General features: G+C 37.5%; 1 protein-coding gene across 1 annotated transcript in view; it reads left to right on the top strand.

The window, feature by feature from the left end:
- Window positions 1–4: 4 nt before the first annotated feature.
- Window positions 5–25806, top strand: part of LOC139747824 (uncharacterized) — a 41162-nt gene continuing 15360 nt past the window's right edge. The window contains exons 1-8 of the mRNA XM_071660363.1: window positions 5–162; window positions 4251–4352; window positions 12732–12884; window positions 13826–13939; window positions 16617–17395; window positions 20729–20910; window positions 22849–22989; window positions 25413–25563. Coding sequence (XP_071516464.1) covers window positions 4303–4352; window positions 12732–12884; window positions 13826–13939; window positions 16617–17395; window positions 20729–20910; window positions 22849–22989; window positions 25413–25563 — 1570 coding nt within the window. The 5' untranslated portion in view covers window positions 5–162; window positions 4251–4302. The remainder of the gene's footprint in view (window positions 163–4250; window positions 4353–12731; window positions 12885–13825; window positions 13940–16616; window positions 17396–20728; window positions 20911–22848; window positions 22990–25412; window positions 25564–25806) is intronic.

Raw genomic sequence — 25806 nt, 5'->3', positions numbered from 1 at the left:
GCCGTCGTCAAAATCCTGTTGGACAAAATAACAACAAACACTCGCCGGAGTAGTGCCGCCTGTGACCCATTTCCTTGTGTTGTGGACGCTGTGGCACCCTGATGGCGCACATCCCGCCGCCAGTGTGGCCATGTAGGAAGAAAATGGCCGCAGGAAATAAAGGTAAAGAGGAAGAGGGAAGTGAGGAGGGTAGTGGTCGGGCCCGGGACTCGAGGGGCGGCCCCCTCCGATAACCCAATGTTCAACGTACCTTCCTTCAAATATAGTTTTGTGCGATTCTTTATTTTTGTGTTTCTAGCTCCTCCCGGTGCAGAAACTTGACGAGTCACATGTAAGTAGAAAATGAGAAATCCACAGTTACCCATACTTAAAGATATAAAATGGTCAAAGTATTTCTTGTCTACGGGCTGCCCCTTTCCCACTTGATTACAGGTAATGATTTCTTCATAGGTTGTCCCTTGTCTGGAGGCCGCCTTTTGTGTAAAGGCTGTCGTTTACTCATAGGCTGCCTTTTGACAATAAGGAACCCCATGCCCAAAGACTGCCCTTACCCACAGGCCACTCCTTGTTAACAGACTGTTCCTTACCTACTGGCTGCTCTTTGCCCATAGGCCTGTTCTGTACAAATATCCAAAGCTTCCTCTTTTTTGTACTGCCACATAACAGCACAGCATCTCATGCACATACAAATCAGTTGGTAGGAATAGAATGGGATGAGGTTGTGGTTCAGTGATTGTTGTATGTCTGATTATGTTTTGTGACCAAAGACCACATGTGCCCCGCTATGGGAATGTTTTGGATAGTGAGCCCATACATCGTATGGACTTGGAGACTTTTGCCACTTTAAAGACAGTTGACCTTATACAGTTACAATATAATGCATTTTTTCCCAGCATAGAAACCAAACTTATAGACAGTCATGCTCTGTACTGTTGGTGTATAGGGTTTTATGATGTTGCGTTCTATCATTTGAAACAGAAAACTCTAGGAATGTGTTTATTTATTGACACAGAAAATCATATGAAACATTGTGATTCATGTACCTTATGAAGATAGTGACTGCAGGCTTTATGACTGTGTAGTCAGATCTTACTAAGGTTATTGGTGCCAGTGCTGTAAAGATGTTGAGTATCTGCTATCTTGTCCGCCACTTGTCATGAGAGTTTTTGGGATGGGGCGTTGGTCACTGATTTTCGTAGATTATTCCATGCTTTTGCCATCCTGATGTTGAAAACTTTTCCTTTGAGACCTCTATTCCATTACTCTCAGTACGAACTAAGTGTAGTTCTAAAATGCTAGGAATGTTTTAGGCATATAATTCTGTTAACATCTTAAAGACTTCAGTCATATGCCTTTTCACCCTTGTGTTTTCTAGCAGTGATAGTTTCAGTTTCTTTAATCTTTCTGGGTATGATAAATTTACTGATGATGGTATCATTGCATATGAGTGGTTCTTCACTGAACGTTCTTGAGGGCCTCATTATATTTTTGGCGCTCCTGCAGATCTTCCTTGTTCAAGAAGCAGTCTCCCCAAGGACTTGCATGATGTTGAAAATTAGTAAATCAGTTGTACATGAAAGTATTAATTTCAAGCAAGATTTCTAACCTCACATGAAGTCAGTAACTAAATGTGTGTGATCAGAACACATATTAACCACAAAACTGCAACTTTAAACAAGATGATGTTAACCTGAGTTCAGCTTTTTAGGAAAACAGGTTACATTCCTGGACCCTGAGGGTTCTGCTCTGATAGCAATTAATTCCTCTTACAATTCACTAGTGTACTACCAGTAACACAAAAATAATATTTGAAACTCTCCTATACGAGTTACATATAAACAATGCTTAGTTTATCCGTTTGTAACACTGAAACCGTTGGTAGCATTCTGGTAGGCCCAGGTAACATTCTGATGGGCCTATTTATAACAGTGAAACCGTAGGTAGCATTCTAGTAGGCTTAAGCAACATTCTGATGGGCCTGTCCTAGTAATGCTGAAACTGTAGGTAGCATTCTGGTAGGCCTAGGTAACATTCTGATGGGCCTATCCTAGGATAAATGCAACTGATTAGCTTGGGCTTCCACACGCCATCACTTCTGCATAAGCATTCTAGGCTCAAAACCATTATTGTTATTAGGGAATAACGTAGAAATAATACTTTGGTAGCTTTGTTACATACGACAGGCAGTTTATTTACAGTAGCTCGTAATCAGTGGTGGCAGCATGGGGGGTGCAGGAGGGCTGAAGCCCCCCAACTTTGAAAAGCAGGGAGGGCTCAGCCCCACATTTTTGGACTTACTTGTATGGAACTGTAGTATGCTGCATCATTGTGAAAGCTTTTGCTTCAGTGAGCCCCCTACTTTATAGAAGCTGCTGCTGGCTCTGGTAACCCATTGTCTGCTGGTTAGCACCACAACTATGATGGTGCATGTCCATTTAAGTATGCCTATGAATGCTTTTACCTGCTTGTAACAGTATTTGCTAATATTTCACACATTTACACATTAAAGGGAGGTGTATCATGGCATACACGTTTAGTAATTCGAGTACCTCCAGTTCTGCCAGTTGACAGTTCCTCAGTAATTCATATTCCTGACTACATATATTTAATGATAGATGGAGAATTTTTATATAATGCAGTAATTTGAAGTTAGCTGGAAAATATTTCATTAACCCATTCACTTGTGGACAAGTTGTATGGCTAATGTAATTTTATTTTATGCTCAGGTATTTTCAGTAAGTCTGGGCCATAACTGTATGATGATAGGGGAGGAAATGGTACTCAGGCCTTAGGAACCAGTTTCCTATGGGGAACCTGTTTTGTAACATAAGCCAGTGGAAGTTAAAGGCTTATAGCTACTCACAATTCATTTTATGACATACTTTTCCCTTTCTTGCATATATAGCACCACAGTATTTACACATACTTCTATCTCAGAAAAGTGATGTCATGAGTTTGGTGACTGGAGGGATAGAAATTGTGTTTGTTGTTGAATCATATTCCTTTGTTCAACAACTCTTTGGTTCCCGTAGCTGGGAATATAGGAACCTGAGAGGCAGAGTGTTGATGGGTGAAGGCACTGGTCATGTATAAGTTGTTTCTTTGTATGATGAAAGTTCTTTAAGAACATTTTATAACTATACAGTAGGCTGATATAGAGTAAATAGACTTTTTCATTCTTGTCACTTTACTGTAGTTACTCTCATACACAATCTGTTCTGTACAATTATTGAAAAACAGAAATACATTATGCTAAATATACGAGTTGATACCCAACTTTCTTTTAAGATCATATGGTTCCTGTACCACCTAATACTTTAAACCTTTGTTTTGGCATGGAAATCCAGTGTATAACCCATTAATGGGCCTGGAAACACACTCATGAATGATGAATTAACTTATGTGGTAATGCTGAGATAATCCATAATAGATTCAACATGCATGACAGCAGCAGGGAGTGTATAACCATCACCTGCTTCTTGGTATTCTCAGCAGTTGATGTTTTGTGCTCAGTTTGTTTTATTATTGCAGAAAGGAACAATATTTTATGGTAATTGTTACTGTTAGGGTTTTTTGATGCACTGTAGTGAAAAAATATTGTTTGTGTGTATAAGAGAGGGAAATAGAGGAAAGATGGTGACATGAAATGCCAATAATGGCTTTATGATGAGTGAAAGAGAATAGCATAATTGTTTAAGCCTATGTAATTACATATATGTATTGTATAGGAAGGGAGCTTTCCTCTTATGAGGGCTCCATCTTATATGAACCTTTTCTCTTATTGTACAACTTTTTAGAGTTATTTATGCTGACCACACTTAGTAGTTTTTTCACTTGCTTTATTTCATTTATTCACCACTCCTATACTGTAAAAGTACCTGTTTACATCTTTTTTGATAAGTTCCTTGCTTACTTTCATGTATGAGCTTCACATATCTACTGAGAGGTGCTGAAGGTGGAGTGTCTGATCATTTCTTGGTGGAGGCAAGTACAACAGTTGGTGGTAGGTTTAGGATGAGAGGAAATATGTGAAGCACTTGGTGAAAGTGAGCTCATATAAGTGAGCAGTGAGTCCCTGGTCAGAGCAGTTTTAGCCCAGAGTGTGTTGCCTTGATTGTTTTAGTTATAAATCTTAACTTAGTTGTAAAGCTTTCTTTTGAAGCTAATGAATATATAACCACTTGCATTTTAGCAAAGTTGTTGTTTAGCTCTTTATGATTTTAAGATGTTTACTTTGTGTTAATTATCAGGTGAACCCTAAAGGGTTATTCTTGATATCCTGGATGCTTCATCCAAGACGAGATGGAAGACTTCTCCCAGCTTCATCTGGCATCCCCACCCTCCAGCCTTTCGTAAGTTTTTGTATTATCCAATTTATAAAGCAATAGTGATAATGGCTTAGAAAGCTTTTGCATGGACTAATACGGTAGAGGAGATAATTAAAGAAGAAATCCATCATACCCGGTAGATATTCAGAATTAATCAAATGTAAGTTATAGTAAGTGAAACTTAAACTTTGGAAGTAGTAATCTAATGGTCTGCATTAGTGCCTGAAGTGAGTTTTAAAGTTAAGAAGGAAGGAAACAACAAGGGCATTTTGAATTATTTTGAGGTGTGGTGTTGTTTAAGTAACTGTAATAGTTAAAACGTTGAAAGTTCTTCCTCTTAGTCCTTCAGTTATATAAGGTACTGATTTATCCTTGTTTGGAGCACTTCTGTCACATCTGTGATACTAAACACATTTGAATGTAAAGCATTTCAGCTCTTCAGTTCTTCCAGTCTGACCTCAAAATATGACATACTGAACTTTTCCAAGGCCATACTGTTGTTTCTCTTTCCCTCTTAAAACGATGTTAAAGCACTTTGATTTCTCCTCCAGAAAGGTGGCTGTTTTGTGTTCTTTTACATTAGCTAGCAATGCTCATCAAGCCATTTTGACTCATTGTGTGACCCTATTGGCAACTTAAGGATATGCCATTTTAGCATTTTTTTTTATCTGTTTATGCTTCCAAATGCCTTTGATTTGCCTCATTTCAAAAAGATCTCCACAACTTCGAAAACAATCAAGGGTTAATCTTCCTTTTCCTCAATCTTTCTGTTTTTCTTTATTTTTCAATTGTTGATATTTTACTGAAGGCTTGGCTTTGATGAGGACATCTCTCTACAGTTGGAGCATTTTGGAGAGAGGGAGTTTTAGATGATAAAAGATGTTGCTTTAACACATCTTTAATCAACTTTGTTCTCTTGTTTTATCTCCCTAAATTCTCATAAAATTGTGAATACATGTAAAATGTAACATGTTACACATCACCTATATACTTCATCTTTGGAATACATGTAAAATGCAATTCCAGATTTACATACCATGCATGCACATTATCTTTGGAAAGAATTTTTAAATGTTTTTCAGATTATTTGTCGGAGTATCATTTTATATGGGAATGGCTTTTGCAATGTGTAGTGAGGTGGATCTTGTAGAATTCCTTAATAAGTTAATCTCAATAAAATTTAGCTAAGTAACTCGGTAAGGCTCTCCATTTGAATATGTACTACTTCGCTCTCTGTTTCCATATCTCTCACTGTTAACCTTCCACATTGGTTTTGTTCTCTTTATCCATTCTGACTTGCATATTCTTTCTACATTTTCAGACTTTCTTAGTCGTTCTCTGTCTTTTACTTCATTTAAGTTTATTGTAATCGTGTATAACCTGATTTTCTAATTCCTCACGGCACAGTTTTCAGAGCTCATGTATGCTTTTACAAAATTTATATCAGCTGCTTTAACTGTAATTGCTATTGTACTACAGCAAAACCATGTTTCAGAGGCTTACAGTAGTATATATTGCATGTGTTTCTTCTCATTTTGACTTTCACTGCTCCTCTGAAAACTGGTAATTTGGCCTCCTTTCAGTACACTACTTGATATTCCAGCTTTCAACCCATCATCTTTGCTGAAAGCATTGAATTTAGTGATTTATTTATATATGTATTATACTTTGTCGCTGTCTCCTGCAATAGCGAGGTAGCGCAAGGAAACAGATGAAATTTGGTTTGTTCCATGTATATTCTTATGCATTGGAGATGTTACCATAGCTTGGGATAAATATTTGTTGATTCTATCTTTATTTTCTTTGTTAAACTTTTTTCAAACTCTAGGACCTCATGTCCACTTGCTTCACTGTTGTTTGATCTTTTACAATGTAAGTGGATTTTCTCTGTGTCTTTTGTCACATAAAGGTAAACAAGATGATACTAATCCTATACCTTGTTGGTTGTGGCAGTGGGTCACAGATCAGACAGTATATTGTGATTATGTTCCTTGTAGGTCTTCCTGGTGTTCCACGCAGCTGTAGTATGGTCTAGGTGTGCAGTAGAATTCCAATAATACATTATAAACAGGGGAACCTTTTGTGGTAGATTGGAATGTTTAGATGACTAGAGATATTTGTTTAAAAAAAAGGAAAATTATCGATATATTGATTATGTACTTTTATGTCCAACAGAGGAGTTGTAGGAATTTATAGGAGAGCATTTGGAGGGAGAGAAGGGAGCCTTCTTCACTGATATGGAGCAAAATTTTAACACTATTATGTTACATAAGCTTCACTTCAGAGCATCGTTGTGTATCTAGGAAATATAGCTGTATTTCGTATGTTAAAGAATTTGATATTTTCATCTCCATTTTCTTCAATTATCCTTATATATTTAGGTCAACCCCACTGCATTTATTGTTTCATGATATATTGGTAACTAACTGATATCAGAACACTAGAAAATATCTGATTAGGGAAGAGTTCACAGCACTTCATCACAGAGCATGTATCTTAACACAGGCATGCCATGTGGAGGACTGATGGTTAAAACACAGTGCACATATGAATTGTTGGAAATTTCATGCAGCACATGAGAGTCCAGATGATTTATCTCAATGAAAGCTTTCACTTTCTTTTTTACATTTAAAAAACTTTCAATTTATATTTTTGCATTGAACATTAATAAGGTCTTATAACCTTATGGTCTTGATATCTTTTGGAATTGTGATATCGTAAGTTTGTAATATACTTTTGTCATAGGTATACTCTGATTGTAATGAAGGTCTGATTATACTCATGCCTTCTTGGATTATGAACAGCTTAAAACGTAGTATTTGTACTGCTTGTTTCTAGTTTTCACTGAATAATGCAGTTGTACTTAGGTCTTGTAAACCTTTTGTTCCATAAGAGCAGGGTTTTAGTGCATGGTTGGGTATTGTGGATTGTTTCTACTTTGGTCTTTTTCATGTCTTGGTCTGGTTATGCTCAAGATGTGTCATATTTTATTGTTTCTGTAATATATTCTGGTTACATGGCTTTCTAGTTAAGTTGTGGCATGGTTTTTCTGTTGTTTATTGATGTGACTTGATGCAGTGTATGGTTTTGGCCTAATGTCTAATTATACTTTATCATGGTTATGTTATGTTCAGTATATGACTTGGTCTGTTAATGTTATAATCTTGTTTCGCTTTTATCTAGTTATACAGTGTATTCTCAGAAATCAGGACAATCTGAATCCAAGACCCTCCAGAACCTGGGCATTTTGAAAACTTGCTGGTCCTGGTTACAGGAAAACTAAGAGATGCCATTCTGGGTTGTAGACGTTTTATCCCAGTGATGTGATTGGTGTTGCATAATTTTTTTTCCCAGCACCCAAAGTACATCCCAGACCTTGATCAGATAGTCAAGATTTGGGAGGATATGGTCTTGGGTTTGAGAGGTGTAGGTTTTTCTCTCTAAACCCAAAATATTATCAGTCCTGACATCCTTGCCTTCCAATTAAATAGGGATAGGGAGGATACATTGTAGTATTTTACAGGTATAGCTATAATGTAAAAATGTCTTTATGCTGTGGTTTGGTGGTGGTTGTCTCTAACCTTATTTATGCTGTAGCTTGGTTGTGATATTGTTTAGTAATGATACCAAACAATATCACATGAAAGCCTGATAGGATGATGAATATGATCTTGGAACTGTTGTGGATGATTTACTACAGTATTGCTATTCCTGCTGGATGCATTAATGTATTTTCTCCTTGCTAGAGGAGCCTAATTATAACCAAATTTGATGTGAGCCATCTAGAAATGTTTGTGTGTACACATTTTGGTATTTCTTGGGGTTGGAATAGTATTGCCATGCAGGTACTGTTTGTGTTTTGTTTACACTGATATATGGGTATGTTGTTATTAGATGACAGGTTAGCTTTAGGCATTGAGAAATTCGTATCTTTATAGTTATTAACTAAATCCAAGTAGTTTTGGTAGTCTTTTACCTGACTCCTGTCATTGTTGGAATGTTTCTGTGCAGCATAAAGGCATAGTGTTTGTAGGGACAAAGATTTTATTTATATCATTAGTATTTTTTGTTTATCCTGAAAATACATACTAGACAGTTTCTGTGCAGCATAAAGGCATAGTGTTTGTAGGGATAAAGATTTTATTTATATCATTAGTATTTTTTGTTTATCCTGAAAATACATACTAGACAGCAGAAAGATGTAGGATATTTCCAAAATACCAGTGTCATCATGTATGAGGCATCCTACACACTCTCTCACTTGTTTCATATATTATGTAAATAGTGTGTTTGATTTTCTGGTGTTAATTGGAAAAGTAATTGGAAAAAACAATCCTTGCTTCACTCATATCAATAAGCATTGTCTTATTATCAGAAACTCAAATCAAGGACAGTTAATCTGTGTAACTTTTCTAGCAGTTGTGGAATAGTAACTAAATACAGTATATAATGCTAGACATCACTAGATCTTTGCAAGTTATCCAGTCAAGGATTAGGCAGACAATGAAAGAAGTATATTGACTGCAGTCACAGATTGTAGAAAAAAAAGGCAATGTGCTGTCTCCATCAGTGTTTTACTTTCAAAATATTTTGCTTGTATTTTTCTTAGTTTGTACATCATACGCATTGACATAGGGAAGCCACTATGTTGAGTCTGCCTGTTTTGTGGGGCTTCATACTCTCATTGGCTGGTGATAAAAGCTGCAACTCCCAGTCATCATGTTGCTCTTGCTCCAGTGAGTCCAGCCTCATATTATCATGTAATTTTACTCTGCCAGTACTCCTTCATTTTGAGCATCTAAAATGGAATTCACAGTGATATCAATTGATACCAACCCTGTTAAACAATTCACGTTGGAAATAATTTGCTCTTTTGTAGAACAGTTAAGTTTTTATTGTCATATAACTGTGCTCATCAAGAATTTGATGCATGATGTCAGAATTTTGGATGTGATCATTGATTTTCTGTGAAAATTTTTCTGGTTTCATAAAGTGTGAAAAATTTTTATTGCTGGAAGCATCATTATCAGTTGCAGGTTTGATTTTTTGTTGTTGTTTCCCAGTGATAAATGAGGCTACTTTTCTGATTGAAAAGTAGCAGAACTGCGTTTACATTACAGCGCGTTATTTAATATTCCATGAGTTTTTGATTTTAACAGTGGTATATTGAGATGTATTAAGGTGAGGTGTGGGTGAAAACCATGCATGATGTATGACAGCTGTCTTTTTGTTTTATTTGTAGACAGAGTGATAACACATTGTGGGATTGTGGTATAAGGGACTAAAATAACACCTTCACAGCTAGTTTCCTCATTTGGTGCGGGTTGATTAGCTGTGTTTGCTACTGATTTTTTGAATTACCTGCTGTGAACTAATCACTGCCATTTGGAGACCTAGATTATGTAATATTAACCTTTTCAAGTTTTAGGATACCATAGACCCCTTACGTGAAAATGTGATTTGTGTATTGCAGATTGTTTTTTGTGTGCCATCATGTATTTTTTTTTTTTTTTTTTTTTGAAAAACAGAGGAATTGTATTTCTGCCCCTTTTTCATTTTTTAGGGAACTTTATAAAGAAAGTATAGCCCTGATAATTACTGTACATGGTTGATTCTAATGACCATAATGGCTGTGTAAAACAGATAAGGACTTATGAATACTGTTTTTATACATATTCATCATTTCCTGTGACTGAGCCTTAAAGGGAAACCTCCTCACTTGGCATTGATAAAACATTCTGGGAAATGGGTCTAAGGAGGAAGCTCATTGTGGAAGTGGACGTAGGGGAAAAGTTCAGTTTGGAAATGGATCCAGAGGAGATACGCATTTTGATCACAAACATGAATGGATTGAAAGGGGATGAAGTTGGAGGGATTGGTATGTGGGATTCCAGGTGAGAATGACAGTGATAAAGAATTTGTGGAGTATGTGTGAATATGTGGGTATGAGTATTGTGTAAATGATTATTTTCAACCTGAGGATGTCCATGAGTACACATGATGTTTGCGTAGAGAAGACAGGTTAGACAAGAGTATGATTATTTTTTTGTTAATAGATATGTTACGTCTTGTATTGTGCAAGATGTGTGGTGTGGGAAAAGGTTAACTTTGGGTTTATCAGTTCCTTGGGTAGTGGTATGTAGGTTAGGAATGAATTTTAGGTGGTTTGATTGGAATCCTTGAATGATACAGGAAGTATAAACACCAGTGTATGGTGGGAATGTATAATGTATCCTCCAAGAAAAGTCAGATGAGATGTTGCAAAACAGTGCATGCTGAGACTGAGGTTATGCATATCTATTTGAAAATTGATTTAGTTTATGGTGCTCCATATATATGTGGCAGTGTGAAATTAGGTTATGGTAGAAATGAACAGATTTGTAGGAGGAAGATTTGAGAATACTTGTTGATGGGAGAAAAGATCATTTTGTATGGAGAAGCTGCATATTTAGGAAAAGTGATGAATGTGGGCAGAACCCATGATATGGAATGTTGAACAAAAGTACTGAGAATTTGACGTGATATGGAATGTTGAACAAAAGTATGGAGAATTTGACGTGATATGGAATGTTGAACAAAAGTACGGAGAATTTGACGTGAATAAAAGGAAAGCAAATAAGGGTCTTAGAAGGAAAATTAATAAAGATGTAAGTAGAATGACAAGCTTTATGAAAGATAGAAATAGTTGCAGTAGGTTGGTATGTATGAAAATTTTAGATATAATAGACAAATTAGGGAAATTACTTCTGTTGAAGGGTAAGGTTTTCAGGAAGTTGAGCACGTGTATAGATACTTGTTACCTGAGATTGGACATGGCACCCACTTTGAGTGAAAAAGTGCCTTTTGATGAGGCTCTTCTATGATCAGTTGATGAAAGGGAGTACAGTCTTGTTGAGGAACTTCATCCTCCAAAGGGGTGTATCATTTCCCTGTTTCTGATAGTTGCACAGGATTAAAGCAACAGATGCCCCACAAAAGGGATCATGGTCATATATGTAACGATGCAAATGATAGAAGGTGGTAACAGAAGAAAGTGCCAAGTGAGGAATGCTCATCACCCTGGAATGTTCCAGGTGGAGTGTCCTTATGTATTTAGATTGAACCAAGATGAGAAAGGAGGGATGGGTAGTATGTTTAGGGTAAGGGAACTGGATGTTCTGGCTTTAAGGGAAACAGCTCTAGGGGAAGGGGAAAGAACCGTATGGGAATAGCTTGGGGTAAAGTTAGGGGTTTGTGTAAGTACAAGAGCAAAGGAGGGGTTGGTACTTCTATTGAAGGAGTTGTGTGAATGTGTGAGAGTTTAAGAGTGAGCTCCTGGCTGATGTGCATTAAAATGAAAGTGTATGATGAAAGCCAGATGATTGTTAGAGCTTACGCACCTGGTGGCAAAAGGGATAATGAAGTTCAGCAATTGTTTTTTGAGGAGCTGAGAGCATATGTCAGCAGTTTTGAGTGATGATGGTTGATTTGAATGTAAGAATGGGTGGTATGGTAGTTGAGAGAGAGAGAGAGAGAGAGAGAGAGAGAGAGAGAGAGAGAGAGAGAGAGAGAGAGAGAGAGATGGGGTCCTCATTGTGAACAGAAATAGTGAACAGGTTGTGAAGTTGTGTGTTGGAAGAGGACTTTTGATTGGAAATACTTGGTTTAAAAAAAAAGGGGCATTCATAAGTACATGAAGGTGAGTAACTCAGGGCTGGAGGTCAGTGGGAATTGTTGGAATAGGTACTAATTAAGAGGCATGCAAAGGAGTGCAGTTTGGATGTAAATGTGCTGAGGGGCAAGGGATAGGATTTCTGAATACATCTTGGTTGCAAGAGTAAAGTTTGTTGAGGATTTGGAAAATAGAAAATGACATAGGTGGGAGTTTCTCACTCGAGTTTACCATCAGAGCCATGCAGTCAACAAACAGCAGGTGACTACCCAGTCTGATTTTCTATGCATGCCACCACCACCTTAATTACCACTCTTCCATACAACTTACCAGGTTAGCTTAGCAAGCTTTTACCTCTGTAATTTGAGGCTTCACTTTCATAGTGGGGTATGTGCAGTCCCACATGATGTGTCATATGTAAGTTCAAAGTGTGGGATTGTACTTGCTGTTTAAGGCTGATATATGTGTTGAATGTATGTGCTGTATGAAGTTGACATAGTGTTAGTCCTCATGATGTGCTTAGAGGTTGTTTTGATATCTTTATGCTTGATATGAGAAGGCCCTGATTTAAACAATATTCTATATTGCTGACAGTGGTTTGTAAAAATGAGACCATGCAAATATGTGTACTGTTTTTTTTTCACTTAAGTGGGATTTTAAGTTAATAATTACCAAATTCTTTGTTTGTCCCAGTATTGTCATTATAATTTGCATTAAAGTTATTTTCCTTCTGAATGATTTATTCATTCTAGGGATGGCTTGTTAGCACCCCGAGTGTCTACTCCCCCAGTCCCACGTCCCCGTAAAGCTTCATCATTATCCCTCAGCTCCACTCCTAAGCATCTGTCCACTGTGCGACACCTGCCTGCTACGCCTCACACCAATGGTCACGAACTCCACCAGAAGTGAGTACTACCAGCCCATGCTCCAGCACTTATTATGTTGGTGGACTTCAAGTTATGTGGGTCTGTTTGAATTTAGAAGTAGTTTGATAATCATAGCAGTATTTCTTGCTGGATGTTTATCTTTACAGGACACCAAGACTGCCTTTGTAATGATTTTCACCTGTATAAGTGTTGCTGTTCACTGCAGCCTCTTCTATTATGTATGACTGTGCAAAGTAGTATTCTGAACACACTTGATTTTATTGTTCACTGGAGTGCAAGGATAGTTTGCAAGTTTTTTGGTAAGAGAAAACTTAAAACCCTCACTTTGTTAAAGGGCACTGCAAAATATTTTTACTGCTGTGCTTTTTTGACCTACTATGCATGTGCGAGTAGCTTCTGATATTACCCTTGCTATCTTAACTGTACTTGTATAACTTCGTGTAATGTTTTATGTAATGATTAACTCTTTTTCACTTATGCACTTGTCAGTTTTTACCCCTGGTCAACTTCATCGGCCTTTCATGCCTCATCAGTGAGAGGTATGTAGTGTAAGTAGAAAGGTGCTGTTTAAGTACAAGGCCATCTGTATTCCACTTCAAATACTCCTGTGCTAAAAGTAGTTTTGATGAAGTAATTTCTTTTTGTTATTGTTTGTGAACTGGAAAAATTGGGATTGGAGTTTCTTACCCACCTATCCAACCTCAGTTGACTTTTGATTGTGTATCATCTGAAACATGCTTGGAAATACAATGGTGCAGTTGATGAAGCAGTCATTGTAGAAGAATTTTGAAGAGCTGATTGGTAACTTCTGTTTGGTGACGTGGTAGTTTAAGGGTGTCTTTCCAGTCTACACTGTGTCTGAGGAGTGAGGCTTTCATAATTAGTATTTTATAATCCATTAAGTATGTTTACCTCTGAACTTTTTATCTTCATTACTAAGGCTATTATTTTTGTTCTAGCAAAAACAATCGTAGCCATCACGGAATGCAGCGAGCTCCATCTTTAGACTCTGCCACCCACCGAGACCTCCCACTTTCACCCATAACACGGATACAAAGCACTCAGAGTGACAGGTTAGTAGTGAAGGGATGAAAGTAATTAAAGTTTGGAAGAATATGACTAGAACTGTTCAGGTGACAATACATATACAAGCATTATTTTTTCTACATCCATTTGTCAGAAATAGCCATGGACTGCTTTGAATTTTGCTAAAGATTGAAATTGCAACCATTATTTCCTAGTGGTTCCTTGGAATTATGATACCGGCACATTTCTCTCATTTTATGTGTTGAATTATGTAATTCTGAATTATTTTTGCTTTCAAGCCTGAACTTCAGAGTTTGCTTGTTCTACATCTCAGGGGCTTGGCCTTATTAAATGGTAACAAACCTAGAAATAGAAATGTAAAAGATAATGTAAGCTTGCTCAGATAAGTTAGTTTTTACAATTTCAGAGTTCCTCTGGCAAGTACACTCTCCTTCTGGCAGGATTTTCTTTTTTAAAGCTTTAGTTATGGGTAGAATTCCATATTGGAACGAGGCCTAAATTAAGATGTGAAGGTTAATGACAGGGAAAATAAGGAAATAGGTAATTTGGTCTTAATTTGAATATGGATAGGATTAGAGAGATGAAAAAATAAAGAGAAAAGGAAAATTGATATAAGAAGTCTAATTTAGAAGAAGCAGAAAACCTGTTTTAGGAAAAGAGACAAACATCACAGTGGTATGCCCTTGCAGCTAATGGTGGGGGCACAAAAGCAGCCAGTTCATAGGAGCCAAAACAAGAATGATATCTAGTGAAGGTGAAAACCCCACTTAACAGTCTTCTTTAGTATAAGTATTATTTGGTACATGTGCCTAATTTCTGACAGATAGCAGTTCATACTCTTGGTATTTTGTGCATTATGAACTTTTTTTTGTAAGGGTAATAGATATGTTTGAAAACCTCAGGGTAAGGACTTGTTTGTATTGAATTCTAATTTGGGGTTGAGATATATGTAGGGGGACATTAAGGCCTGTAAATAATTGATTGATTTTAACTCTTTCAGAAGACTCTGTGTTTATTTGATTTGTATTTATTGGGTATCTGTTGGCTTTGGGAAGGATTATGAGATATTTTTCATGATTATTTCAAGTAAAGAAGCATTTCATTATGTCATCTTTCAGTTTTAGAACAAAAAGGTTTTGGAGCCAAGAAAATCCCTGAACTTGCAATATTCACTGTTTTTGTGAGGCTAATAGATATGCTTGAAAACCTCAGTGTAAGGACTATTTTATGCTGAATTTGAGTCTGGGGTTGGAATATATGTTGGAGGGTATTAAGGCCAATAGATAAGTAATTAATTGTAACTCTTTTAGGAGACTGTGAGTATTCAGTTGGTATTTATTGGGTATCTGTCAGCTTGAAGCATTATAAGATAATTTTCATGATTATTTCAAGTATAGATGCATTTCATTATGTCATATTTCAATTTTGAAACAAAAAGGTTTTTGGGCAAAAGAATTCCTGCAATTTTTTGTATTTTTGTGAGGGTAGTAGATTTGTGTGAAAACCCCCATATAAGGACTATTTTTCATAATGAATTCGAATCTGTGGTTGAAGTATTTTTGGGAGGACATTTAGGCTAGTAAATAAGCGATTAGTGTTTACTCTTTTAGAAGATTCTGCGATTACATGGCTCATATTTATTAGGTATCTTTCAGCTTGGGGAAGTATTATGAGATATATTTCATGGTTGTTTCAAGTACAGAAGTGTTTGTTTTTCATATTTAGATTTTGAAACAAAGAGATTTTTGGGCTAGAAATTGCTTCAACTGTTAGCTGCAACTTTTGCTGTTTTTGTGAGAGTAATAAATTTTCTTGAATACCTCAGTATAAGGACTATTTTTCATGCTGAATTCGAATCTGTGGTTGAAACATACGTTGGGGGATATTGATGCCTGTAAATAAGTAATTATTTGTTACTCTTAGGTGAGAAGATTCTGTGATTATTCGGTTCACATTTATTTGATATCTCAGCTTAGGGAAGCATTGTGAGATATTTTTCTCTAATTATTTTAGAAATATAGAAGCATGTCATTAGATATGCTTCAGTTTGAAAGCAAAAAGGTTTTTAGGCTAGAAATTCCTTGAACTATTACCTGCAACTTTTGGTATTTTTGTGATGGTAACAGATTTGATTCAAAACCTCAGTATAAGAACTATTTTTCTTGCAGAATTCGACATTGATTTCTGTAAATAAGTAGTTAATGGTTACTCTGCTATAAAATTCAGTAATTGTGTGGTTCGTATTTATCAGGCATCTCTCAATATGGGGAAGCATTGTGAGATTTTTCCCTGATTTTTTCATGTTTGAAATTTTTCCCCTGAAAAGCAGTCATTTGGAATATAACTGATGTGATTTGGCACCAGTTTATTTTTGTAAGAATAGCCATAACAGTTTATATGGTAAATACTTGTTTGTTTCACTGATTGATTGTACTTTGATCTATTTTTCAGTTGAGTTATATGAAATATGAATGATCTGATATCCTTGATTTTGCTTATTGTTTGATGCATTTTAGTAACATTGATAAAGCTTTCAGATACTAGAGGACTTACTTGTCTGTATGCAATTCAGATGTTTCCAAATGTACCTGTTTCTACCTTCAGGTGGTTTTAAATGTGTAGTCATGTAAACTTCAGATTTTATGTATTTTTGTGCAACATAACAGAAAAGTGAGTGATAATTGTGGTTTATCTATATGACAGTGAAACGGAAGAAGACAGCAGTCCTCCATCACACCGTAGGAGTTCATGTCGTCTGCACAATGGTCCTCATCATGGAAAACATTACAAGAAGCCTCAGCAGTATTCCCATAGCCTTCCTGCCACTCCTAGAGTCAATAGCAGCTCCCAGAACTCAGGTGTTAATGGGAGCTTTCCTCTTGGAACATCTCCCTCATACAGTGCTCTCCCGAATTTATTGGCACCTCATGTCATTGATCAAACTAATCCAGAAAACATGTCCTTGAACAACTCCCACTATGTCACCTGCCAGGCAGGTGTAAGCCATCTGGAAAATTCTGTGTTCTTAGGACCACAAGACTGTAAGCTGATGGGTGCTATAGACTACAGCAGCCTCCCACTTCCCCAAGAGGACCATGGACCTATGCGGAGAAGTCGAGATATTAGCAGACACATGAGTGAACCATGCATAACACAGTCACGGAGGTGCTCCAGTTATATCTCATGTTCTCCCAAGAAGAAGGGGATAAAGCACAATTCTAAAGTTAGTGTATCAGGTAAAGAGAGTGGGGTCATGGATAACATTAAAGAAAGTGGGCAGAGTGAAGGGGAGACTGAAGAAATGAATGCTTTAGAAGTGCAGTGGAGGTTTATTCAGACATTAGTGGCTGAACTAAATGCAACAAAGGCCAGTAATAGAAAACTGATGGCAGAATTGCACCAAAGCAAAATGGAGATACAAATGTTGAAAGCATCTCTTGACTCATACCATGAGAGTGGTCTTCAGCCTGGAGCCATTACAGGTATTGCATGAAATTTTGATTTTTTTTAGATATATCCTGTTTACTCTTTTGTTTGTTTATGTTTGTATGGTAATGACACTGTATAAAGTCTCATTAATAGTAAACTAAAGTTGTAAATGATAATGATAATAATCAGAATAGTGATATTGATTGTTTTTCATACATATTTGCCATTTCCCGTATTAGCGAGATAGCATTAAGAACAGATGACTGAGCTTTAGATGAATAAATCCTTACATATGCCCATTCTCTGTTCTTTATTATGGAAAAGTAAAATGAGGGGAGGATTTCCAGCCCCCTGATCTTACCTCTTTATGTCACATTTTACAACACACAGGGAATACATGGGCAGTATTCTTTCTTCCCTGTCCCCAGGGAAGATAGTAATGATGATAATAAGAATGATAGTAATAATAGTAGTAATGATAATAATAATAGTTTTTTGTACTTGTTTGCCATTTTCCATGTTAATTAGGTAGACTGGAACAGATGAAGAAATGGCTGTGGGTTGCTTACATTCACTCCAGATGTCATGTATAATGCACTAAAACCATCACCCCCATATCCTCAGCCAAACCTCACAGACTTTTCCATAGTTTTCTGTGACTGCTTTATATGCTTTGGTTCAGCCCAGTTGCAGCAAATCTCCCTGTGTGTACCATATTGCTACAGTTCACTTTATACTATACATGCCTCAAACTCTCCTTTATGTTGAGGACCTGATATTTCAGAGCATATTTCACTTCATCCTTCCAACTCATCCTCTTTTTTTTTTTTTTTTTTTTTTTACTTCTGACACATATAATGTATCCTCTGAGTTAGTCTCTCCTCAGTCATCCTTTCCATATATCCAAAATATTTGATTACACCCTGCTGAGGTCTCTCATACATATCTGTTTAGTATCACATCTCACTTGATCCTAGATCATCCCTTCTTGCACCACATATTCGTCTCAAACATTTCATTTCCAACACATCCATCCTCTACCTTACTTTTGTATTTAGGACCCACAACTCACATCCATACAGTGCCTTGAGGACCTGTGTACCATGAAACATATGCATCTTTACCCTCACAGATGGTGACCTCTCTTCCAGACACTCCTCATTGCACATGGGACCCTTCCCCCCCCATGCTAATCCTGTGGTTCACTAATGCACTCATATCTCCATCTACTGCCATTCCCATTCATACTTACTCTAAAACTGACCTTTCTTTCTCCCCTGGTAAAGTTCATTACCTTACATTTATTTACATTAACTCTCAACTTTCTACTTCCTCACACTCTCCTAAACTCAGACATCGTTCTCACATGAGTGTTTCATGAGTTATGATGTCTGCAGATAACAACTGACTAACCAGCCCCCCAACCCCTTTCCAACCCCACGAGACAGCAGATCTGCCCCTCTCTCCAGTACCCTTACATCTGCTTCCCTTACCACATCATCCGTACATGGAGTTAACGGCCATGGTGACATCATACCCCCTCAATGCAGAGCCACCTTCAATTGGAATCAGTCATTTTCCTCGCTTTCTTCCTGCACACATTCTTTACTCTCTTGATGAAAACTCAACTGCTTTGTGAAGCTTTTGTTGTACAATATATATTCATAACACCTTCCAGAAAATCCTTTTTCATTCAGGACACATTTCAACCAGCTGTTCGCCAACATTATTTATACTGGGTACCCCATATCCCCAATTGTACCTTCATGTGTGACAAAACACTCTTCCATTAAAATCTGTCCCCATTAAGACTTGATCTATTGCATCAAGATTGCTGAACCACTCACTTGCTCCTCCCAAAGGTCCCCCTCTCTCTTCCACACTCTATTTGCTGTTGGGTGCAAAAGCACACAGTGATCTACCTTTGGTAATCTGTTTTCATTCTCCCATACATCAGTCTGGAACTCACTTCCTTACATATTTTAATGCATTCTTGTAACTCCATCATTAGAGTACCACCTCATCCTTTGTTCTTGCCTGCTAACAAACCCTAAACTTAAGCCATTGGACATTTCCAAACCATTCTTCTCCCTTCCATTTGAGGGTAAGTTCAATTAAGAGCCAAAACATTAAGGTCTCTCCCAAAATATATTACCCATTTCTCCCCTCATCTTGTTCAGATTACATTAACACACTTTCAACCTGACCCTTGAAGGATTGCTAATTGCTTGGCTCCTGTTCTGTCATGTAGACGGTGTTGATTTCTGTTCTGTCATTTAGAAAAGTGACAATACATTAAGGAGAGTATTTCCAGGCCCCTGCTCATCCCCCTGTTAGCTGTATCACTCAGCATGCAGGAAGTGTAGGTAGTTTACATATCTACATCCCCAGGGATTAAGGAAATGTGAGATACAATTTGTTGAGTATTGATCAAGAGATAGAGAATAGGTTTTGTTGCAGATTGAGTTACAGCACCTCACACATGTATGAGGCAGAGAAAGAAAGGGATATGGGTCAGCAAAGGGAAATATGACTGCTACTGCTGTGATGGCTTTGTACATCACTGCCAGTGCTCTTCCTTAATGATGATGATATTATTCATTTTTCTGTCTATATCTCTGATGTCCCCTCCGGTACCTCTCATCCAGAGGATGGCCATGGCAAAAGAGTTTTCACTTATCACTGCCCTTATATGCCTCCCTTGCATATACCATTCCACTTGTTCTTCCACCATTTCCCTCCCTCCAGTACTCTTCCACTTTTTCCCCATGTCATTGGTGGTCTTCCTCTCACACTAACCCCATTAGTTGTGCTGTCATTCACTTTCCTTGTAAACTCCCCATCTGCCATTCATCCCAGTTGCTCAAACCCCCTCAAAGTATTACATTTCACTCAATTGACCTCAAAAAAGTTCAGTCCCTTTGGATATCCTGTCATATCAAATCTCTTGAACACCTCTTCATTTCTTTCTTCATTCATTTAGTCATGCCATTTGTTCCTTACAAATGGTTAATTCCCACAGCTAGGATTCTTGACATATAATATTAATTGTTGATTTATTGAACTGATTATAGGCAGGGGCTTATAGTGTACTGAGAAAATACATACAACAGTGTACAGTAGGGCTATAGATGTGGGGTAGTTGAACAGATGGTCCTCACACAGACACATAGGTGGTAATGTGCAGTCAAATTATTTTTGATGATTTATTAGTGATTTTAGATAGTTGGTACGTTCATTATTGAATCAGCTTCTTGACAGGTGTGTGTGTGTGTGTGTGTGTGTAGGGAGAGTAGCACAGTACCACACTTTAGGACTTCATATACATTATATTGTCCAGATAGAGAAAGGACTCATTCAAAATTAACTTTATTTTTATTTTTTAGAAATGGTTGGGCAGATACATGCTGCACAAAAAGTACGAGATGAGGCTATGATGTCAAGAATCAAACTTGCCAATGAGGAACGAGATGCGGCCCTGACTCATAGCAGAACCATGATGGACAAATTGAGTCTCTCACCTCGGGGAACCAGTGGCCCTGGCAGCAATGTGGATACCGCTGAACAAGTATGTGGAAACTTGGAGTGTTCAACTATGTTTTTTCAGTTTTAGTTAGGCCTCAGCTGTTGTGGTATTTTTATATGGCATTGAAAGGAGAAAAGTAAAGAAAGTATGAAACTTATGAACTAAGAGATATTGAATGAGAAGCTAAGAGATAGTGGAGAAATAGTTCAAAGTTAGTTTGAGGTGGTGTGAAAGCATCTTAAGGGTGCATTAACAGCAGCTGCTATAAAGATGAGCAGCTCTGTAGCCATAGTGTGGGTAAGGAGGAAAGACATTAAAAAGGAGGAAGTGAGAAGGGCAGTAATTCATCTGAAGAATAGTGAGTGAGTTGATAAAGAATGGGGGTGAAACTGCTATTGAATGGACTCATGAGGTGTGTAAGGGGCCAGGAAAGTTGTCATTATCCAGATGACTGGACAGAATCAGTAAATGCTCAGATATGTTAAGTATAGGGAGTAAAAATTGTCAGAATTGTAGTGGAGCAATGCCTATGAATACAGTTGATAAAGTGTGCAGTAGAAATATAGATGATTATGATCACGGTAAAAGGATTTATTAATCAAATTTCAATTAAATACAAATATCTGAACAGTAGTGCCCTATATTTTGTTGTTTTACTAGGGTGTTTTAAGAAATGGAGTTACATTGTGTATATGGCCTATGATCTTGATGGGAAATTTGGCATTTTTAGACATAAATGTAGAGGTCATTCACCTGTGTCCAAGCCAGGAAATGGATCGTGAAACATATATCATTAATCATCATTTCCTCCCCTTACAAGTCATTCATTTACCCATATTCATTACTGATCAGCCCACCATCCAATTTAAACTTCACCCACTACATCCATGTATCAGCTCACCTTCGTACTGAGACTCACAACCTCCCTTATCATCCAATCATCATACCAGCTTTTCTCCTAAACTCACACACACCCATCACATTCACTCATCAATCCATCATCCTGTCTTTCCACTTACTTGTCCCATCCTCTTAACCAGTCAGTAGACCCTGTTGATGATTTATGTGAACCTCAAAAATCAACATGATATATACTTGAAGAAATGTATATACCTATATATCGCACATCCCTCCACTATAGCAAGTTGCTCATCAGCCCACCATCTCAGTCTACCCTCTTGCACCCACTCATTCATCTGTGGATGCCCATCATTTGGTTAATAATCATCCTGCCACCAACATTCATTTTGTTGAATTTAACCATACACCTACACACACATAGTGCACCTTATCTATCCATCTGCTCTCATTACTTATCCACCTAATTACCCCATGCTTACAGATTATCTACTTACCCATGGTTAATTCCATGCAGCTGTCTTCCCACTCACCCAAACCTACATGCCCACATGCCCACACCCACCCACTGATTCACTTACCCAGTTACCAGCCACACATTCACCCACCCATTTTCCCACACTAACCCACAAACCTATTCACACCTGCCCATTCACCTATCCTCTAACACCTACCTATATACCCACCCATGCCCATTTACTCAATACAGACACCCATATCTACCCCACATCCGCTGACTGACACAAATCACCAATGTTCAATCTGATGCAACCGTATTCTCTTCCCAGCCCACATTTATGCACTGTACTCAAACCCATCCACCTTTTCTTATTCACAAATACTCAAATGAGCATTTTACCTGTCTGTACAGCTTATCTCCACTCTTGCTTATTAACCCTTACAGTAACACATACTTGACCCCACCTACTCCTATATACCAACCTAAATCCATCATTTGACTTATCCTTACCAACTCCCATCTTCTATCCACCCACCCACTAACTTACCCACTTGTATCTGCTCACCTTTACCAACCCACCTGCACCCATGCGCACAAACCTCCTTTTATATAAAGGTGTTGAATTATTTATCCCAGCTGACACTTGCCAAAACCCTTGTCAGGATCTTCCATCTGCTGGTAACAGTAGCTGCACCAATTCTCCAAGACGTAGTGACAGACGCCATCGCAGATCTAGTGATTATACTCCCTCATCCATGCCTTCTGGTACTGTATACACCTCAGCTCCTCCAGCTTATACACAGGTATTCTTGTGAATGCATATTGGGCATCACTGGTAGAGGCATGGTTTTTTTGCATTTGGGTGTTTGCAGAAGTTTTGTTTAGTCTGTATGGATCACAGTAGTATTCACTGTCTTGTGCTGTAGATTTTTTGTATGCATTCTTCTCTGTAGTTTGCAGTTTGGGATTTTTCATTCTCTAAGGAAAATAGTATTTGAAAATTTTACATATTTACACCTCGCTTTGGTATATGGTAAGTGCATCAGTACAGAAATCTAAATGTTCAAAGAATTACTTGGGAAATGTATGTTATATGAACTTATGAACAGGCATCTTTTCAAGCTGGACTTCAAGCCCCAAAAATCTTTAAGATTCACATTATTCTTCATATTTAAAGTTTTGAAATACATAAATGGATGTCGAAATATTTTGCACCCTATTCATAATACCAGAAAATTTGTTCATTTTTCATGTTTTTTTTGGACTGTCACTTCACTCTCTGTATCAATATGAATGGATACCTTTACTTCTAAAAACTTTTAAGTAGATAAGGGCAGTTTAATGATAACAGATATCCCTGGAGGTTGATGATGAATTTTGATATCTGCGTAATTGATGTGTTATACACAAGTTGTCTGTTTTGGTGTGTTTGATGTTGTTACAGAGAAATGAGCAGTAGCATCATAATTGTAGTGTAGGTGTGGTGATATGAAAATTCCATATTAAACCATAATCATTATAGAACTGTTGGTTTTGTGAATGATTAAAGGTTTATTTCTGCACACAGCTGCACCTGAAGAATGAAAGCCTGTTCCTTCTGATCAAGTGCACAAGCTTATATAACTGCAACTCTTTATTCACATACCCAGATAGCCAATCTTATATGGTCTAATCACTTGTCAGCTACAGGAGTGGCAACAACAGGCACCACTTATTAATAAGATCATGGATCTATTTTAGAGAAGAGTATTGCAATTATAATATTTTTGTAAATATCATTTGTGCCTAATAGATTCCCTGAACTGTGTGAAGTTGTCAAGAATTTCATCAGTAACAGGAAGTATTTTCTATTTCTAGTGACAAGAATTTTGCCACGTTTCAGCAAGAGATCTCAGGTTTAGAAACTACTCATCATTGTGACTAACATGACACATGTAGACTGTCAAGTATTGGACAAACTATCAACTTAATATGGTAAGGAGGGTTGAACAGGAACAGTGTATATAGAGGCAAGATGACTGTTACAGGAACAGCTTTACTAACAGGAAATCTCTTGTATCTGGTATTTTCAGTACCTCCCCATACAGATACACATATACACTTTTAATGTGTAGGCGGGTGTTCTTGTGAACAACAAAAATTACAGAGGTCAGGAAAATAAGGAGAAGAAAGCATAAGGAAAAAATGTGTTAGTTATGTAGCCCCAGGACCACTTTAATTGTCGTCTTACAGCTGTAAGGCTGCACTCCTCATGAGAGCAGGGTAAGGTGGGATCCTTTGGTGTGAGGTGGTCCTTGATGATAAACTGCTGATATATTTAGCATGCTCATACTAGACTATAGAAAGTCCCATATATAAAAACTGATCTTTGCTTTAGTGTGTGAACATGTCACTCACAAGTTATCAATGTTTAAATTTTTCTTCTGATTGCAAATAGTTGTGTGGCAGTTTTGCCTATAATCAGTGTACATTCTTTTGAATATGCAAAAAAATTGATGTGTGTAAACAAAATTTGGTTAGAGATTGTTTGCCTACATCAGACAGTGTGGTCAGTGCAGAATATTCTTCAGCATTTAATGAAGGGGGTTAGAATATCAAATTTTGGCTTGGCATAAGCTTATGCTTGTTTATAAAAATATTTTGAGATTTCTGTGTAAAAGATGACCTTGGGATGAATGTTGCACTAGCTAAATGTGAAAATGTTTTTACTTTGTAAGCTACAAAAGCAAATCAGCTTCCCATATCAGGACTCTTAAGGCACTAGATACAAATAAACTGTAAGCAAAACTTTTATACTAAGCTTCTTTTTTTCCTCGGGGAGCAGTGAAGACTGGCTCGTTGGGCTCTGCTATCCTGTTGCTGCTGGTTTCTGCCAAGCATGTGGTTACTCTTCAGTGCATGTCGTGCTTCCAGGGACTGGGCTATTTTGGCCACTTGTTTACCTTTGCATGGTGGACAGTATTAAGGTCTCTTTATGCTAAAAGAATATTTCTTTGTAGCCTTGAGTTTGTGTGTCAATTTAATAACTTTGGTATTTTTGTATCATTTTGGTGTTTGATGGAGAAATTGCAGATATTGAAAAATTTTCCTTGTGTAGAAAATCTGTAAAGTATCATGAGAATATTGTAAGATGAATAGCTTCAAATAATGGACTGTAGTATTGAGTTTAGCTAGATTTGTGAAAAAACACAAAAGATTTTGAAGTGGAGAGTATATGGCTAACCAGGGGTCGGAGCAGAGGTCCCTTGGTGACCGTGAGGCTGCCATGCTGTCTCAGCTTGCCACCTTGGAGGATGAACTACGCACTTTGCGGCTAGCGACGACCATCCACCATACCATGCATGAGGGAGGCGAAGGTGTTGCAGGAGCTGCTCAAGGTATGTTTGTCTCTGCTGGGCCTCAGAGTGACAGTCAAGTAGAAACCTGATTACTTTAAATGACTTTCTCTGATTTTCTTTTGTTTCTAGTAGTTGTTAAATATTGTAAGTGGCCTTACTAGATTAATTGGTTTCTTTTGGATCCGTAATTGGATGTATCATTGAGTTCAAAGACTACTTGGTATTCCAAGTGCTATATTGCAGCAAACTCTAGTGTCAACAAGATACTGTCCTTCACGGTTG

The sequence above is a fragment of the Panulirus ornatus genome, chromosome 5 (assembly GCF_036320965.1).
Source record: "Panulirus ornatus isolate Po-2019 chromosome 5, ASM3632096v1, whole genome shotgun sequence".
Taxonomy (NCBI): Eukaryota; Metazoa; Arthropoda; class Malacostraca; order Decapoda; family Palinuridae; genus Panulirus; species Panulirus ornatus.
The sequence above is the reverse complement of the archived record's forward strand: the minus strand, read 5'-3'. Positions and strand labels throughout refer to the sequence as shown.